At 42.6% G+C, this 20545-nt stretch overlaps 1 protein-coding gene across 1 annotated transcript in view; it reads right to left on the bottom strand.

The window, feature by feature from the left end:
- Positions 1 to 20545, bottom strand: part of F13A1 (coagulation factor XIII A chain) — a 56709-nt gene that overhangs the window by 28651 nt on the left and 7513 nt on the right. Inside the window, exons 3-4 of the mRNA XM_072329366.1 lie at positions 11388 to 11639; positions 4403 to 4521 (exon numbers count right to left, since the gene is read on the bottom strand). Of these exons, the coding sequence (XP_072185467.1) occupies positions 4403 to 4521; positions 11388 to 11639 (371 nt within the window). The remainder of the gene's footprint in view (positions 1 to 4402; positions 4522 to 11387; positions 11640 to 20545) is intronic.

The following is a 20545-nucleotide window of genomic DNA, read 5'->3' on the forward strand; positions in this document are numbered from 1 at the left end:
GAGGGATGGGAGTAACATCCTTAGAGAGCCCATGCCTCCTTTGACCTCTCTCTTATAGGCACCAGCTGAGCTCCAGCATGAGCACAAAAAAAGCACCTCTGTATTTCATCACTCTCATCCTTTTCCTGTCCAAGAAACGTTTTCTTTTTGTCCTGCCTGGCTCTCATTACTCAGCAAACTGCCACAGTACGTATCCTTTTAAAAGAATCATAGAATCATAAAATGCCTTAGTTTGGTAGGGAACTTGAAGCCCATCCAATCCCAACCTCTGCCATGGGAAGGGATGCCATCCACCAGCTCAGGCTACCCAGGGCTCCATTCAGCCTGGCCTTGAATACATCTAGGGATGGGACACCCACAGCTTCTCTGGGCAAAAACAAAGGTATAAAAAATGGTCTCCCTCCTGCTTATAAGCTCTTCTTAGATACTGGAAGGCAGCAATAAAGTCACTCTAGAGCCTTCACTTCTCCAAGCTAAACAAGCCCCGCAAGCATCCTCCAAGGCAGCACACCTCTCTCCTCATACTGTTTCTCAGCTCTGCCATGCACACCAGCACTGAATTACTTCCTTTGGAATTTTGCTAGTATGTACCATCTCATAGTCTTCTTGAGCAAAACTGAATTCATAGCGTTCAGGGAAGCAAGGAAGCAGGTCAGGGGCTCCAAATGTCCTACTCCTAGTAATGTATAATTTCTAGGAGGCTGAATAATTGTACACTATTTATCTCCAGTCTACACCAGTGATACAGGCTGTAAGCAATGTCAGGTGAATGGCAGAGCTGGGGAGACCCTGCTTCCCAAGGAGAACAGACAGACAGTATCAATTCTGGGCCATCATAGTGGCCTTTTCCTGCTTCAGGTTCACCCTTCTTTTGGCCTGGCCCAAAGATTTATCACTTTCACCAGGATCAAAAAGAGCTTTCTTTTCTTCAAGTCATCAGCAGTGTCTAAGAGCTGAGTTAAATCAATAAGAAGTTTAGCTTGCAAATTAAATCTCTCTTATCTACAGTTTATGAGACACTGTCAGTCTTGCCAGCATATACGGAAAGACTAAAGAGGAAAGAAATTACTATCAGAGTTGTTGCCTTCCACCTTAGCATTTACAAAATGATATAAATGACTGTGAAGTAATTACATTAATAGGAGGAGGGACATAGGACAGGCTGTAAAGTCTAGCTGCCTTATGCTAAGGCAGCAGCGTAGTTTGCAAAGCACCGTAACATGGGCTAAAGCCAGTTTTGCCTTCCATTACTTGTTAAAAACACTAAATCACTAAATCAAACTAAATTAGTTTCCTGCTTTCAATCTTGGCATGAAAATAATATCTAGAGGGAAGCAGAACAGACACATAACACACGTAAAGCTGAGTACCCTTGAAATATCAAGTGAAACAGCAGCCAAGACAAGTAGGCAGCCAGAACAGATCAGCAGACATAGGCCAGGCACTGGCACTGTCTACTTGACACAAGCTGAAATGGGAACAGCCTAAATTCAGGACAAAGGAAATTTGGCACAGCCACCTGGAAAAGACCATGGAAGGAAGACAAAGCAAAGGGAAACATGGGAAAAGAGGCTCTGCCTGCACACTGGTTTGCATTGCACTATAGAGCAATGCATTTCAGTGAGACTGGCCTTAAGTGGGCATTCCCCTTTCATGCTAACCTGCTTCTAGTAGAAAAACTTCAAACCAATTAAATCCAAGAAAGAGGGGCTGCATCAACTTTTGCACTGGTGGAACTAGGTCTGTGTTTCCCATAGCTGGTTACAGGCAGGCATGATCTAACCTTAACAAATGCACATGCCACAAAATTTTGTTTGTGCTGTGGGCTCATGTGGACATGATTAAGCTCAACATGTCAACAAGCTTCCAATATTTCCCAGCTGGAGAGTTCCTATGTGCCTAGATTTCTTCCAAAGCAAAATTTCTCCTTAGTCTCCCTGGGGCTTTTCTTAGTGACTGGCTATTTGCACATCCTTAGAAGAAAGGAATCACAGTCATGTTACAAGGAACATCCTCATCCTGAATCCTCATTCGTTACAACCGTGTTTCAAGTGGTCTGTTGTATTTTCTTCCTGGGTCCATTTTTCTTGCCTTTCCTCCTCTCAAGTTGATGCTGCTCATTAAAGAAGGCAGCTGTGAGAATGATCTCCCACTAATAATCCAGTTTTGAACTACATGTTCCTTTTTAATTTACAACCTCAGTTAAAGCTTTCAGCTGTCATCGTTCAAAGAAATTTCTGGCCTGTGAATATTACTATGCACAAGCCTATCTGTATTTTTGTGTAAGACCATATACCTTACAGCTCTATGACTGTATGTGGCCTTATGCTTTTTACTAACAGTGTTGTAAAGGGCTGTTTATGATACATACACACAGCCTGTATGTATGGCATAACCATAACATAGGGTATATCTGCTGCTAGTGTTTTTATTCACTTACAGCAATGCTCCTCGTTTTAACATAAAAGATTGCTAAAAATGAGGAAAACTCATATTTTAATGGCTGGGAATTAGTAGGGTAGCATCAGGAAAACCATATCCTCTACCACTCTGAACCAGAAGGATAAACTGTGTTTAGTTGTAAGATGCCCATTTCATGCACCACAGCTCAGGGTGGAAATCAAGATCTGCAGTGCCAGACAGCACCGGAAGGAAAAGCATACGACAAAGGGATGTGGAGCAGCTCTAACCTCCCTAACAAAGCTGCCTCCCAGCAAAACCAAATAAATAATGCAGTTTCTCAAGGGAGGGTGGTGTTTGTGTCAAGAAGGTGCTGGATTTGCAGAATATAAGCACCTCAGGCCAAACCACGATAGGCCATAAATTCAGCATCTTAGGATATAAATCTAACAGCTGGTTGAAGCAGCACCTTCCATTTCCAGCTACTCGTCCCCCCTCTCTCCCTCCCCTACATCTGTCACAGAGTGAATCCCAAATCTAGGAGCAGCAGAGCACTCCTGAATAACAACCCAAGGGAAAAAAAAAAATAGAAAGGTGCTGCTTGTTCAGCTTGGTCAGCTCTCTGATCTGATTCATTGCACGGCTGTATAAACACTTGCAGGGGGAAGGAAGGGCCAGGAGGGGGCATTTTTGGTCAACTTAAATGCACACCCAGCTTTGGCCTCGGGATCTGGTTCTCCCTATCTCTCTCAGATGCTCCCTCAGTTTATGGAATTGCTTCCCCCTCACCTCTTTTAAGGATTATTTTTAGCTTAGACAGGATCTCTTTCAAACCCCACAAACAACAACACTGAGGCAACCAGTGGAAAGGTGCAAAGGCAGGAGTTCCCTCAGGCAGCAGCTGTGGGAAAAAAAGATGGAATTGCACCCTTAAATGAGGAAGCAAGAGTGATGTGAGTTTAAAGAGCTCCCTAGTGCAAGCACAGTGGCAATCCATCCAGCTTAAGCTTCGAGGTAGTCTTCAGCTCAGGGAGAGAAAGCAAAGCAAGAGGGTCCCTTCTGCAAGGCTGTGCTGGGGATGTGCAGTGAGTGCTGAATGGATACATCACTGTGGCATGAAGGAAGTACTTCAGTACTTTCTTAATGGTGCTGATGTGAAAAAAAAGGAGGTAAGGTGAGCCATGTCCAATAACTGTCCGTTGGAATACCCCGGAGTGACAGTCAGAGTTAGCTTTGCTAAATTTGATGTTGCTTTTGAATGCTTTTTTCCTGTTCTCACACAACAACTTAACTCTTTCATCCCACAGGGACTTTCAGGCTGTCTAGCAATTACAAATAGATTGAGATAAAACAGGTAAGCAGTAAGAGGTTAATAACATCGAAGGCATATCACTACCGCATGCCAGCCAGCCAGGATCGCGCTTCCCACATCTTCGGAGGCTGAAGTTGTGAAGTCCAGACAGCAAAGGGAGAAGCTTTCACCTTTGTCACTGTGGTAAGGAAATTTAAAACTCTGGGACCAAACCTTGGTTTGTAATAGATATCCTAAGAAAAGCTGACTCCTGAAAAAACGAGAATTACTTCCGCCAAGTTGCTGGAACTGAAAGGAAGAGTCGAAAGGGAATACAACCTCTTGCTAAATAAATAATCTTCTTGTCTTTCACCAAATCAGTCTGATCCTGAAGTAGCAGTAACGCAGCAACAGAAATGCTGCTCCATAGTGAAAACCTCAGCTAATGATTATAGCTTTCAACAGGAAGCCTCTTAGTATCTGAAATGTGCCCCTAAAACAAGATCTTTAAATACTAGCTATTATAACATTGCTTTTCTGGATTAGACATATTCCCACTTCATACAATTTTAAAAAACTATACCCCCTTGTGTTTCTGAAGGAGAGACCAGTAATGCGTTCCAGAGCCCGCAGTCTTAACCACAGTCTGCTGTCGATTAAATTCATTTGCTGTCCTACTGGGAGCAGTCAGAGAAGGTCCAAATAGCTCACCTGACCGTAACTCCAGCTTCTTAATTTTACTTCATTGACGTCTCCATGGAAAACAATACCAACATCATTCAGGACATATTCTTCCCTTTCCTTCTCGTCATCCAGGTACACGGCATCCACTGTATCAATTTATCCAAAACAAACATCAACGCCGCCACTTAGGTTTCATATTGGGCAGATAAAAATAATTAGCATACAGTACAGCCATATTTGATGAGATGTGCCCATCACCCATCAAACAAAACATCACTTGCTTCAACAGAACACAAACATAAGGAGATAGTGACCCTGGTTAGAAATATGATACACAACTTAAAAGCACGCAAGATGCAAAATTGCTGACAAATCCTGCCTCTTTTCTCAAGATCTGAAAGCTATGATTAAAATGTCATATCTTATCAAGAGTTTTATGATTACTGTGTGCCACTAATTTAAAAGCTGGAGCACCATGACGCAATTCTGCATCTGTACAAACAGATCAAAGAACAATTTCTAACCTATTAATGTTAATGGAAAGCAGTTCAAGTCAAGGGATCTAAAGAAAAATCTGTAGCACATCACAAAAATTGGAATACAGCTTTTATAGTGTATTAACAGAAGAGTTTGATTGTTTTTTCTTTACGTAAGTTTTTGACTGCAGTTTTCCTTCCCTACGTAGCTTGACTGACCAGCCAATATGAAGAGAAATCACAAAAGTACACCCAATCATAAGGGTTGGAAGGGACCTCTGGTGATTAAGTTCAATCTCCCTGCTAAATCAGTTTCCCCCAGTATGTTGCATGGGAAAGTGTTCAGCCGGGTTTTGAATACCTTCAGGGACTGAGACTCTACAACCTCCCTGGGCAGCCTGTTCCAGTGCTCTGTTACCCTCAAAGTAAAGTTCTTTCTCACATTCATATGGAACTTCCCGTGTTCCTGTTTGTACCCATTACCCTTTGTCTTGCCAGTGGGCATCACTGAAAATATCTCTGCTCCATCCACTTGACACCCACCCCTTAGATATTTATCAGCCCTGATAAGATCCCTCCTTAGTCTTCTCTTCTCCAGGCCAAACAGTCCCAGGTCTCTCAGTTTGTCCAAATGAAAACTGAAGTATTCGGAAGACATCTTCATCAAAACATGTATAAAACACACATTCTAGATTGGACTAATATCAGTCAAAAGAATATAAGTGGATCCTCATCCTGCAAAGAGGATTCACATACTTAAATAACCCATAGTTAACATATATATATAACCCTGAACTACATGAAACCTTTCAGATGTTCATAGGGAAGACATGTGGGAAATTCTGTGATGCTAGAACAGTCGAACAGTTGATGTTGTTAGAACATTTCCTGTGCCAACAATGATATTTTGTGACTAAGAGGTACCACTTAACATTTAACGGTTTGGGAATTAATTAATTAGAGGAAATCAGTAATGTGGCACCAGATAACAAATTAAAGAGAAGCAGTAACCTGTGAAAGTGTGATATGGGCAAGTGCAAACCTGCCACTTACCACTGTTACAGAGGCTTTCTCTTGCGTCTTACTACAAATTACTATGGGGTTATTTCGCTTTAAAAGCCTATTGATTTGTTGTATTTTGTTGAAATTCAAATCAGATTTGTACTTCCTTCTAAAACTCATCTTCAAGAGCTTCTCCATTTGCCCACAAAACTGCACTTCAGCTGAAAAACAGCTAAAATCCAAAAAATCAATGGCAAAACTCACACTGACTTCAAGTAGGTGAAGAGTTTTGCCAGTCTGTACACCTGAACCTGCTGGATATATATATTTTTAAGCAAATGTATTTAAATCCATGTGTCTATATATAGAGAAGGGATTACATATAGATATATAACATCAAGAGCTTCACATTGGTGTGCAAGGAATGATACAGAAGCAGGTACTGGATTGAAGAAAGTTTTTTTTCGCATTTGAGAAGATCAGTGCTTTCCATTGTGCTTTTGACAGCGTTGCTGTACAGGCTCGGCAGGCTACATCAGAATCAGAGCAGATAGAAAAGCAGCAGGTTTTGCCTGGTTTCCCCCTGAGGCAGGCAGGTCTGAGGCTCTCTCTTTGTACAGAGGCATGGTGCTACATACCTGGTCTCTAAGGGCTGGGTTGTAACAAGGGCTGTTCATAAGCCTACAGCCTAGTCAATCTGCACCCAGGCACAAAGCAGAAGATCACGAATTTACAATGAGAGGCTACCAGGTAACAGAAAGAGTGTGAAGACCTGACAGTGGATCCAAAGGCTATGGTCAGTTATGCCAGCAGTGACATGCATACTTCAGAAGCACTGCATTACATGACTTTCTTGAGGCCCATCTCCCAGCTCTAAGCAAGTTCTGCACAACATCCCATCAGAAATGTTGCAGATGTTGCAAATCACTCAAGGCTCTGTGTCATTAGGATGGATGTGCCTGGTTTGCTTATGGAGCAATTACATGCATTGACTCGCTGAGCTCTGGGTTTTATCAAAGCACGTGTGTACAAACAGTAAAGAAAATGCATTTCAAGGAGTACAACTCACACCTGCTTCAGTACAGTTATGCATTCAGCAAAGTGTGTGCACATGCCTTCTTGACAGCTGTTGTTTTCTTTCAGGGATTATAAATATCAATATTGATCTCGTTGGTATCAATTGAGATGCTTACGTTATTTCAAGACGGCGTGATCTTTGCTAAATCAGATGAAAATTGATTAACTTCTCTGTCAATTCTTTTAAATTATTTCTATTTTTGATAAAGTAAAACGGGCCTCTGTGTTCCACATAAAAGCCAGCTGCTTTGATTTCTGACAGCTCTCACTACCCCTGAGAACTGTTTAGAAGAAAATACGAGGCATTTGTGACTACTTTGATGCTAAGCATGCTCTACATAGTACAACTCCTAATTATTTGGTGCAAGCAGAATTTCACATCTGACAAACAGAAGAATTCCAAGAAAAAGCACCAGGTTTGTTTGTTCTTTTTCTCTAGCAGTTTAAGCTTTTTCTACTTACTTCTTTTATCCTGGGAAATTACTAAGACCTTAGCAGTGCTACAAAGAAGCAAATAATCCTCTGTGTTTCTTTGAAGATAGATAAGGTGAAAATACACTCCAAGTGAGGACAGTAGTGGAGGAGAGAAATCCCACTGAATGCAAGCTCATGCAATCATAGAATCATGGAATGGCCTGAGTTGAAAAGGACCACAATGATCATCTGGTTTCAACCCCCTGCTATGTGCAGGGTCACCAACCACCAGACCAGGCTGCCCAGAGCCATATCCAGCCTGGCCTTGAATGCCTCCAGCCCTTGCTGGGAGAAAAACACCACTGTGGCAAACACATTGCAATGAGAGCTAAAACAGATATCTACAAAGTCCACTCCACTCATGACCAAGCTGAGGATGATGCTGTGCAATGGCTGGTTCTTGCCTATGTGAATGTAGCAGAGATGTGAAGCTCTGAATTTGTGGATTTTTGGAATCTATGGTAGAAGACATTCGATATGTGGCTACAAACTACAGAAAGTGTTACTGAGTCAAATTTGGATGCCTGATCACATTTAACATTTTGGAGACATAGTATAGTGGGCATGATGGTGATGGATGGTGATGGATGAACAGTTAGACTAGATGACGTTAGTGGTCTTCTCCAACTTTAATGATTCCACGATTCTGTGATATTTGAGCAATCACACACTACTAATCCTGTACAGGATGTTTCAAGGACATGAGCAGAAACATCAACTCAGCCACTAAGACTGCAACATGCTTAACTGATCTAATCTAAAACCCCTTGCAGAAAGCTTGTGTGAACGAAACATAATCCTCAACCCATGAGTCTGCAACTTACAGACACACTATGCATCTCCACCGAGGAGAGCCACAAGAGACCATGCAAAGTCTTTTCCTGATAGGCACCGAGTGTTCCCAAGCAGAATGTCGCTGGCTCAGCACCTCCTTGGAAAGAGGAGCTCACAGTACCTAGATCAAAGGAGCCATTCTCTGCTTTCATGTAGTCTGATATTGCTAAGAGTCAAGTTATACACAAAGAAGTTATTCTTAATGACTTGCCATTTCTATCTCCTGTTTCAGAACTGAAGAAAGCTCTGTGTGCCCAAGAGCATGTCTGTTTTTCCCAGCTATGTCAGCTGACTGAAGGGACGATGCTGCCTATCCTTGCAGGCTTTACTTATTAACTAATGCAAATTTCGCCTGAGTATCTGAAATGTCAATCCACTTGCTTGGTGAATTCCAAAATGTATGGGGCAAATGCAGGATCAGGCCCCACATCTGCACCTCTAAAGTATTCTTGGTGATGAGCCTTAACCATATAAAAGCATCTGGTGATTTTGGAAGCAAAGAACAGAAGCTGCTCTGTAGCTTAACTGGTAAAGCATGCAGACTTGCTCTGAAACAGTAGGAAAAAATGCATCTCAGCCTGGGAAAATATGTCAAAACTGAACTACAGTGAAAAAAGAAGTAACAAGAAAGGGCATAAATGCCTCTGTCTTAAAGAAAAGCTCATACAGACACATTGATGTTTCTCTAAAATGATGAGTTGGATAGCTGCACTAGACACTGATGGAGTCTATACTCTGCTCCCTGTGATAACAAACCCCATCCATCCATTCTCCAAGTCTTCCCTCTTTTTAATGAGGCTTTTTACTCAGACTCTGCTTCTTAGCTATTAACCCAGCAAACAAGTCCAAGAGATTTTCAAACTGTTGTTTTCTGTGCAGTTTAACTGTGTGAGTTTCTATATCCTTTTGTCATTCCACTGCACAAACTTTCCCAGCCAGAGGACGAGTTGTGGAGAAATGCTGCCCTTGCTCTTCTAACACAAAGGGGAAAAGGCAGACACAGGAACCAATTAGTCCAAACTGCTTAGGAGGGAAAGAAAGAAAATCCACATCCAAATGAAGCACACAGAAAATGAAAGCTGCAGTAGTTGGCAAGTGCCAGGATTTGAGACCATTGTGGCACACCTGGACACGTAAGCTGGGGGGACAAACACATGGTGTTCTGGGGGTGACCCCCATAGCAGACCCTTGCTGCTCCGAGTCTCTCTTTTGCTTTCTTGCAGTAGGCATCTCTGTCAGCCTTCTTGACGGCAGCTGTTGCATGTCCTGAGTTCTATACGCAGTCCCACACAGTGGATTTTGTTTTGCTGGCTTTTGGCCCCATACATCTCAGCAAATGAATGCAAGGCACCCATGTGTCACGGGCACACAGAGATGAGTAGGAGATGTGAAGGAGGGATTATTTTCCCCTTCTTACTGCTCGCTTCATGCCTGAAATCAGCCTCTGTGTTCCCCATAACATATGTTGTGGCAGCCAATCTCCCCCCACCACATTCTTTCTACATTTTATGACTGCCCTCAGCCCTAGCTGGCTGTATACTTGTCGTGAGGTGACTTAAGATTTTCCTCTGTTTTTTCCCTTTCTAAAGAGATGCTGAACCATGGCATAGTCACTGTGCTGGCTCACAAGCTGTCTGTTGAGAAACCAGGACTCCACCCACAGGATTCTCTGCCTTGGGGTGGAGAATCATACCTCCTTTGCTGGAACTCGTACATGTTGATGTTGCCTTTAAAAACACTGAGAGGCTTTGTCTGCTCACCAGGGTGTCACATTAATTCATTCACCTTTGCCAATAATCCCTTGCTTTCTGTTACCCACTTACTCCCAGAATAAACTAACCATGCATCTCTAAGGTATACAACTCTACGCTGCTTTCAAAACTCCTTCATGATGCTGTGAGGCCTTGGGCCCTGCCCTTCCCTCCTGTTCCTGCTTAACTAACGCCACTTTACTCAGCATTAACATATATCTTCCTAAATAATGCATAAGCTAATCATTGCTTATATTCCCTTGGACCAGGGGCAAGTAATGAACTCAGCACAAATCACTCTATGTACTGACAGTAGTGTGGCTGAATAATGGTCTCTATTAATAATGCTAAACTTACTCATCACATGATAAGATGGCCCTTACTTGGTACGGGATTATTTGATGAAAATACTCTGGTAAAAAATTGAAGGATGATGGAAGGATGGCAGGAGGATATATAGTTAGCTGGTGACCTAAATATATAGCAGTATGTGTGCCAGACACAAAGCCTTACAAGCTTTGTAAGCTTGAAGCTGAGATACGATGCTACAGCCTGTCAGAAGGCTGGTGAACCTAGCCTCCCCAGTCCTCCTTGCTTTCTCTTTAAACCACGCTTTGAGTTCATTGGGTAAAAGAGAAATTCTGTCAGCAGAAGGGCTGATTTTACCTCGGCCCAGGAAGATTTAAAAAAAAAACAAAGTTCTTTAACACACTGGATTACAAAAAAGACTAATTTGCAAAATGTTCTGTTCCTCAAAGAGGACAAGGTTGCTGGTAATTAGTCACTGCTAAGGGGAAGTTATAAGGTCAAATCCTGTGTAACAGCAAGGTGCCACCAATCATGTTGCAGCAGTCTGAGTGCATCCAACCTGTGCAGGACACCAAGCCCCAGTGAGTTTTAGCAGGCGTTTAGGCTGCAGATGCTCCAACCTAAAATGTGGCAACCAGCAATGTAATTCAACTGTTGAGAATGGGGTGCCACTACATCTTACCCCATACCAAATCCTGGGGAAAAAACATACCCATACTGTTTTATCAGTTTAAGGAACATGGAAGCAGGCAGAAGGTTCACACAGATGATTATTAAAACCAGAGCAAAACCTTGGTGCATATTTAATACCAGAAATGGAGCAGCGCCATGCTGCCTTATGTTGATAAACACAAAGTTGGCCTCATGAAGCTACGGAGTGCCCTTACAGCCCCACTCACAGGGTATCCCCAAGACTGTAATACTTACCTCTGGGCAATTAGGTAAGTGTAACCACATCCTTTCTGTATCCATATAGACTGGCCTCCAACCACCTTGGCATAAGTTCCCCTTCCTGGACTACTCCCTCTCACAAACCAATGAGCCCAGTGGAGAAGCTGTGAGCTTTGACACTGATAATAAACTACTTACGTTGGCACCAGGGATTGAACAGTATGTAAGTGTCAGTTGCTGAGTTCCTGTGTGTTCTGATGATGCCATAGGGAGTCCGGATAGCAACGTAAAAGCGAAACTTCCCAATAATGCAGGTAGAAGAGGACATGATGGAGAGGCGAATAGAGTTGTTCTCCTTGTGGGTAATCTTGGCTCCCCACTCTCCAGGTTTCAGCACATCACCTATGAGGATTGGGATGTAGGTGCCTTTGTTTGGTTGTGGGTAGCGACCTGGGGAGACAAGGGGATAACTCCATGATGTGGTTCATCCAGCTTTAGCATCTCTTCATTTCCCAACAGTCTTCTGTCCCTTTGTCAACAGAGATGGCAAATGTTAGTGGGCAGGAACCACCTGCCTTCCCTAGAGCTTTCCACACTAGTGCTGCTGCCACACAAGGACATACACCACCTGCCAGCAGGGAGCCCATTCAGTGGCTACTCAGTGTTCTGTTTTCCCCAAGAACCTTGTAGATGGTGTGGGAATCAACTCTGGATACCCAGTGTATGGATTGGTATACCTTTGCTGGGTAGCTAAATGTTCTCTGTAAGCAATGGGCCCTGAAGTATGATGCACCTTCAAAGTACTGCTCATATTTATATTGCCTTACAGTAAGACAAATCATGACCCAAATAAACTTGTTTTACTCTGTCAAATATGAAAAGCACCTAGACAGACAAACTATATGTAAACATGCACACTGCTAGAATTCAAGATAGATGGGAAGGGTTACGCCCTTTGAGCCTGAGGTAGAGACAGATTGTAACTGGAATTCAACCAGTTGGTATAGATAAAAAGGATGCTTGTGAGAAGGCTGAGTTGCTTATGTCATTCTCAAGTCTATTTTTCATTTCAGATTTTAGTTTTACTCCCATTCACTGATACAGCAAGGAAAAGCACAGAAGGAGAGACAGACTTCTCTATTTTTCATTCCTACTATTTTAGAGCTTAAAAATGTAATACACAAAGGCACTGATTCTCCTGTTTATTTTTATACAGCTGATGTAGAGATGATCCATATCAGAACAATGCCACGTTCTCGGAAAGGGCAACTCTAACTCTGTATATGCAGCTTGTGAGCTGCCATGTCCCCCGTGTTTCTAAGATATCTGGGATTAGTGAGCTTCATCCAACAGATTATTCAGTGCACAAAAACTTCCATCTTGCAGTACACATAAATAGCCCAGTATCCCTAAAGGCCAGGGATGCTCTAACCCATGAAACCCTTTCAGATCAGCAAGGGATACAGCTGAAAGAAGAGGCCTACAGAAGAAAGACGGACTAGAATAAGAGAGCAAAATCAATAGAAGACAGAGCAAGATAAAGCACTGGACACTTCAAAAATAAGTCTTCAAAGGAAAGAGAGACTACAGAGAAGAGCCAATAGAAGTAACACATAGAGAATCTTTCGTCTACTAACAATTGTGATCTGAGAGCTGAACACATTCTTGTTCTCTGTAGCAGAACTGGGTATGACCCAACTTGCCTCCACTGTAGATGTTTTCTTTCTAGTTTTGGAATAGTTTTGGTGGGTTTTTTAAGCAGTTCATGCAAACAAAGCTGCAGAGCAAACCAAGCAATTGAACTGACACCCTCTAAAACCACTAACGAGTGCTGCTTTTATTTAAATATCTTCTCCATCTCTTGCAGAAAGGAGGGGGGGGAAAGATCAGTATTTTTATGTACTTTAGGAACTGATGCTGTCACTTTCACTGAAAGTTGCCTGCTGTAGGAGCCTATCAGGGACAGAACACACTGCATTGTGGCCCCACACACACATGTCCCTGTCTTATGTGTGCTCAAAATCGGGAAGCTGCAGAACTCCTCTGCAGTGAGTCTGCCCACAAGAACCATACAGGGTCTGAAAGAAGCCATGGGGCCTTTACAGTGCATCTTTATGGAAACCTCCTCACCTGCACCTCTTAGCAGGCTTAACAAGGTACCATGTCTTTGGTATCTGAAGACCCAGCATGTAAAATCCCATTTACCCTTCAAAACAACAAAGGTCCTCTTGCATGCAAAGCCACACAAGATACTTTTATCTATCTGCTGTTTGACAATGGAGCACTTGCAGCTGCTGCTGAGAAGTAAACAACATCCTTCAGCACAGCATCCATGCATACCCCCACAGCTGCATGCAGAGTGCCACTGTACTGCCCTGCATGGGATATTGCCTGTATCCCTGCAAACCTAGCAGAGATGCCAGGGAAGGAATATCCTAGAAGTCAGGATAATTTGCAGACGTTATAAACAGAATACGCAAGCAAACATGACTTGGCAGGCATGGTTTGGCTGTTCGCTAACAGTTGCATAAGTCTTGATCCAGAAAGAAGACAGGGATGATAGTCAGGGCTCTCAAAAGCACAGTGAGGAATTTCCAACACTTCCTTTGAAGAGAGAACAAACTTCCTCATTTTTTGAAATGAAAACCAAAACGCAAATGGAAGAGCAGGGGAATTGTTGCTTCTGACAGGAGCTTGTAGAGCTGATTTGTAATCACACATTCAGACACCTGACAGCACCAGCCACACTACTCTCACATACACACATCTGGTGCCTTGATACTAGAGCATATCTTTGCCATCACATGCTAAGGTTGCTGGCAAATGCATCCCTACACAGATTCAATGCTTTGTTTATCAACACTGTGGGGATGTCTTCTCAAGATGGCTTGGCCGTTTGAATCTATCTGCATCTTGAGCACACATTTCTGGCTGCAGTGGAAAAGTATGGCTGATTTTGTCTCATAGTTGGGATATCCGAGTTGTCAGCTCTTTCTAAGAAGGGATAGTGTGCAATGGTGATTGCACATTCCAGGTGAGAGTCTCAAAGGAAGAAGATTCAATGCTATCTATAAACTCATTACCAAAAGCCTGTGAACTCCTGGCAAACCACTCTCTTCAGGGTCTCTCATGCTAACTCAACATGCAGAGAGGCAGGAGGGTGTGTTTGGGTGTATATCAGGACCAGCAGCCACGTAGTGAAGATAAATTCTTTTTATGCTGACAGGAGGGTGTTTCTGTCAGCAGCATCAGCTGGCTCAGCATCCCTCATGCTCTGATTTGCTCTGGGAGCTGGCAGCCTGAGCCATGCTATGCAGCCAGTTCTCTGTGGCTGCTTCATTCCCCTGTGCTCACATGTGCTTTGGGTGTAGGAGGCTTTGGCCCTCACACGAGGACATTTCACAGCAAATTCATCTTTGAAAGACAAACTCGCTGCATGACATGCTGTTGGGATGTCCCCATCCTCTCTTCTCTAACAGCAGACAGATGAGATTTTAGAAAGCCTGGAGGCCACTGCACTGATATCACCAGGCACAGATAGAGTCTCATTTTTATAGGCTCTTGTTACATTCCAGAAGAGTTCTAGTATTTAGGGGTAGCTAAGAGAATTCCCAGTAACCCTCCTTCAGGAGCCTCCAGCTCTCTGCACTTCACTGCAGGGCTAGGCACTGAGCCACAGTACTGCCAAAAGGCTGTTTTGTTTTTACAGAAATCCCCATTACAGAAAATGCAATGGTACAAACATGCTGTTTTTTTCTTGCAGAATGGTGCACAGGCCTTTGGTACTTTTCTTCTTTCTTATCTCACCTTGGTTTCTGCAGCTAAGCTAAGCTAGGCTCCTAAAGCTCCTATTCACTTCACTTGCAGCTCAGCTCCGCTCTACACCTGGGTTTCCAGGCACATGAGAAGTGGAGCAACATATCTGCTGTCACTATTGAAGAAGCAGTGCTCTCCCCACCTCAGTGCTGCATCACAGGGCTTTAAAAGTAAATAAGCATGTGAGTGAATGCACCATGACTGAAGCTTGTGTGGATGTGGGTGTGTATGCAATAGTCTTCCCACTCTCCCACCCACTCTATAGGTGTAGAAAGAAGAGCACAGTGCTTGTTAAAGCTCACCAAAATCTATTTATGCAGCAATAGAAGAAAGAGCTATTTAAAACACGAGACTGTGGCTACACACAGATGCACTCAAAATGAGTTATTCTTAACATATGCCTCAGCTCCTTAGCATGTCAGCTCCTGGGCCCATCAGCTGTGTTTAATTCTGGATAACACTGCTGCATCAGTGAGGGATTTACAGCAACAGAGGGAGAGTGAGAGAGAGGTACAGCAAGTTCAGTCAGCAAAACACAAGTGTTCCTCCTCCAGTTCCCCAAGTCTGCCAAGTCCCCCTGCTGCTTTTACTTCCTAGTCACTTACTGGAGACAAGGGCTTGCTCAAGTACTGCCCTTCCTCCTCCTTTCCCAGCCACCTGCCAGTTCCTGTCTCCACCTAGTTTAGCATTTCCCTTGATCCCCAGGGCCTGGGAGATCATGTATTGCTGTACATGTGCATGCATTAAATAGCTCCTGGATGGCCATGATGTTAGCACAACATGGAGGAACTGATGAGTACAAGCCCTGTGCAAGTCAGTGGCTCTTTTCCTGTAGGCAGCAAGGAGAGAAGTTGGTAGCACAGGGCTGAAAGATATAGTTAACATCAGTGTACTTCTCCCTCCTGATGAAGTAGGGTATCTCAAAAGACAAGGAGGTTAGCAAAGCTATTTCTCAAGAGCTTTTTTAGGAACCCTCATTAGAAGACTGTTTTTTTTTTAAGGGAGTTGAGGAATCTATCTCCCTTTGGGAAATACATTATACACAGTGAGGTCAACATTTCCCTCTATAAGCTCATTTGTTTTATCTAGATACACTCTTCCAAAGGGTATAAGAATCCATTTCAATGCTAGCCCTGGAAGAATAATAATTGTGACAGGCTGATAAACAAATTGGAGCTTGGAGCCACTGTAAAGAAGAAGAAGAAGGAATGTAAGAGGAGAGGAGGAGAAGAGAAAGACGATGAGTGTGTGTGTGAGAGAAAGGGGGAGAGAAAGAGAAAAGGCAAAGGGTGGGACAGAAAAATTAAGGAAACAGAATGAGAAAAACAAAGGAAAAGGGAAAAAGATAGAGAGAAGCTGTACTCAAACAATCAAAACAAGCAAGGAGGAACATTTTTTTTCCTAAGCATCTCAGTGTATTTAGTCCCATTGCCTTCAGAAGTGCTGCAGAACAAACTTGGAAATGTAGGAAACCCAAATATCTTCAAATAATTTTTGCTTGTAGCTCCAGTTAGAAATCCTTAACATTTGACCAGTCTGTCCCAGGAGTGAATATTATGAGTACTTTACAGTCGTAAAATATACATCTGAGTCATGTGCCTTAGCTATTAAAAGCATTAAATAATGCAGCTAATTTTAAATACCACTTGATGCTGCTATAGCGATGCAAAGGAAGAGCAGAATAGAGTTCCTTTTTAAAGAGAGATTTCATGGAGCATCTTAGGAACTCCCTTCTCTCTGCTCCTCTGGAGCCTGGACAGGAATTCCATAAGGAAGGAAGAAAAGAAATACCCCAGTACCTTTATTGAGCAAATGGAGAGTACTGTTTTTCTTTATTAGGAGTTGGTGAACATGTCTTTTCCTAGAAACAAATTCCAGGGAGAGAAATTTGTTTTATGGCTAATAAATTATCCTTTCTTACTCCAAGTGGAACCTTTCAGAGAAAATGGCAGACAATGTGGGCTCAGTCTCCATGTTCAGACCATCATAGGTTTCCGTAACTGTTCATTTCTTTGTAGCTTTTCATTAGGCAGGGAGATGGAGCACTGTTGATTATGAGGCAATCTGCATTTGGACCCCTGGCTTTTCAGTCATACCCAAATGCTCTTTTGACTATAGGTTAGAATTTAATGCCAACTAGATAAGCCATATGGGCTCAGGTCGAATATCGTTTTGTTCTTAGATGCTTTCATTGTTTATAACTATTCCTCTGGACTGGGCCTGGGAAGACTATAGTAAAGAGCAGTACACTTGCTCTCATCTCAGGCCATAAGCTGATGGGGGTACAGAAGGTGATGGGGGTCAGTGGGTGCCCAAACATGCGCATGTGTGGAAAGGTGATAGTGGCCTAGAGGACTGGAATTTATGATCCCTTCAGAAGTACGCCAATGAATAAAAGGTTCATAATAATATCTAGAACTAGACTGGTATGTATGGATTTATGAAACCATTGAAGTAAAATACAAATAGACAACAATTTATGAGAGTGTGGGGAAATATATCATTAGAGTAAGGATGTACCATATAAACTTATGAACCACTCCAGAATTTACAGCCATGTATAGGAGACTGCTATTAAAAGCAAGATTGAAGGCCTGTCTAATCATATGTCTGCTTTTGAGTGAAATCATTACCAGTGCAGCAGTGACTGTGGCAACTTTACAGCAGTAATACCAGGCTGGCTACCCCAAGTGTGAGAGCTCAGTGGAAAGCCAACAGCAGCACAAACTCTAACGCCATCGCCATGGGGGGGTGGTAATCAGGGGGAATTAGATGGGTTGGCTCCTCCTGACCCCTAAAGAGTGCAAGCAAAATGAAACTGTTCGAATCAAATGACTCCTTTATCTCATACCCAAACTAAAATGAGCTTTTCCCAACAGGTGGTGTTCACCTTTCTTCTCCTTAAAGCCAGGGATTGGGCTGCAAGAAAGAAAATAAATGCAGTGATGGAGCAGCTCCTAAAACACAGGTACTGAAGAAGGGCTGAAGTCCAGCACAAGAACAAGAATAACATCCACTACTCTTTATACGTGGATATTTTTCCATGCAGATTTTCAGTACATTCAATTTTTTTTTTTTCCTTACTTTGGTAGACATGCACAGTTCTAATTTAATGAAGCACTATGCGAAAAATTGCATTATAATAATTTACATTAGCACTCCAGCCAGTTTCACCAATGATTACTCTATGGAAAGCAGTCTGTTAAGGCAAAAAGGACGGTAGTCACAAGGAATTATCCCAGAAGGACTTCAAAATGACCTTCAAGAGATTGAAGTAAAATAATTATATACTTTTATATATATATATATATATATATAATTTATCCCATGGACTGTAGGCTGTGTGAATAGTCTCAAATAGACTGTAGATTAAAAAAATAAATAAAGATGCTGAAGTTTGCTCTGTGAGTGTTTGAGACCAAATTTCACATGACGTGAGAAGCATTTATCCCAGGTATCCTTGATTCATTATCAATTAGCAGGATTAAGCAGTCTCTGTGTGCTTCACTAATCATCATTTTAATGATTCAAAAGAATAAAACCAGGAACAAAAAAAGAGATGTAAAGCTAAATTTCAGGGAGAAAAGGAAATGGAATAGCTCTACATACACAAAAGATCCAGACATTATCATTGTAGAAGGACAGTAATGGAGCAAAATTAATCTTAAATGGAAAAAAAAAAAATCTGTGATGGATTAACATCAATGCTGGGAAATTTTTAGTGCTGGGGACTAATCATTTCTAAACAGCTTTGTATAAACAGTCCTCACTGCAGGCACAGCCCTGTAAAGAAAGAACTTGAGTTTTCTCAGCCAAGTTATCTGGGAGACAAGTCTAGCTGTCCCTCCCAAAACTTTCTTTGTATCTCATGGCAGCTTGAAACACTCCAAAGATCTCACGTCTCATGGACAGCCTAGTTTGCATTGCTCAGGGTAATCTTCCCCCACTGGAAACACCCAAAACTTGCTCCCAGGACAAGGCTCTGAGCAGCATGGGCAGGCTTGACCTACTTCCAGAAAGGTCTTGGACACAAGGCCTCCAGAGGCTCCTCCAACCCAGGTACTCTATGGTTCTGCTGCACTGTTTGAAACCCACTGCTGAGGCAAGCAGAGATCTCTTTGGAAATGGTCATTTTGCAGCAATCTGCCAGTATTTCATCATATCCATCACTTCAGACTCTCCTACTCAGTACTTTCCCAGCAGGCATCACAGTGATTTCTGTTCAAAGAGATTCTTTGAGATCAGGTTGTGTTTGCTGTACAGCTGATGTCTGAGCCATGCCTTAGGTGTAGCTCCTTCTTGACAGTACTGAGGGGTGAGATTCATCTCTCCCGTCTTCAGTCATCTTAAGGTCAAAGCCTAGATTATGGACTGGAGTCAACAGAGGAAGACAAAAAAGTCTAGCGGAGAATTTGTCCCATTTTAAGACAGCAGGGTTAAACTGCCACCTGGAGGAACCTGCTTGCTTCCTGTGCTGGAGAGGTAGTGCTTCTGGACTGGGTTTCCAGGCACCCTGCATTACAGGAGATGAATGTCCACTCCTCAGGCAGACAAACATAAAAAAATATTCCCTGTGACAAAGGTCTGAAAGCTCAGCTATGGAAATTTTGGCATTTGGTACCCACTGCTAAATAAGAGAATTTTACTTTGTCTCCTTCATGGCACCAAATATTGGACTTGCCACTAGAATCTGAAGTAGCAAGAGTCAAGCAGATCATGTCTGGGTGATGTGATTGCAGCTCCCTTGATTCTCTCCTCCTTTGTGGACTGTTTTTGTTTTGCTTTCTGTTACTAGCCTCTGAGAGCATATGCACTTTCTTTTCACCAAATGAACACAAAAGGAAACATGTGGATCATCCAGTATTAACTGATTCCTAGAAGAGGAGCCTGGACTTTGTGGCTCCTGGTGAGCTATATTCCTCCTAGCAAAAGGGCAGCAGTGCTCACAGAAGCAGACACTTGAAAGCAGGAGAGCACAATAGTACTGTATACTATTCTGCATATACAACTCCCTTCCTTCAGTTGTTTCCCAGCCACCACACATGAGACGTCCACGTTAGTATTCCCATTTCACAGGAAGGACAGTAATGGTGAAGAACGGGGAGGGGAAGACAAGACAACCACATACCCAAGTCTAGCTCCAAAATCATCACTCAGAACTGAGCTTGTTGCAAAATCTCCCCTGGCTCAGGCTGTGTTTAACTCTACTCCCTCCATGGATGAAAATGAAAGGGTTTCTATCTGGGCTTAGAGACTCAAAGTAGAAACCATGCACAAATGTGCGTTAGGAAAGAGCAACAGGAAAATAAACAAGTAGCTTGTCTCAAGTGGACTGTGCGTTATCGAAAGAAGTGTTAAATTTATTCGTCCAATATAGTATAACTGATTAAAACAAATGCAAACAGCACACAATGCAATAAAAAACAAATGTTCCATTTTCCACTTCTTTTTTTTTTTTTTTGCTACAGCTGTTTGTTTTAAGCATATAAAGATTAAGGGAACAGTCTTGAATTTAATTAAATCCCAAAAGAACTAATGAT

Source organism: Excalfactoria chinensis, chromosome 2, assembly GCF_039878825.1.
Source record: "Excalfactoria chinensis isolate bCotChi1 chromosome 2, bCotChi1.hap2, whole genome shotgun sequence".
In the NCBI taxonomy this organism is placed as follows: Eukaryota; Metazoa; Chordata; class Aves; order Galliformes; family Phasianidae; genus Excalfactoria; species Excalfactoria chinensis.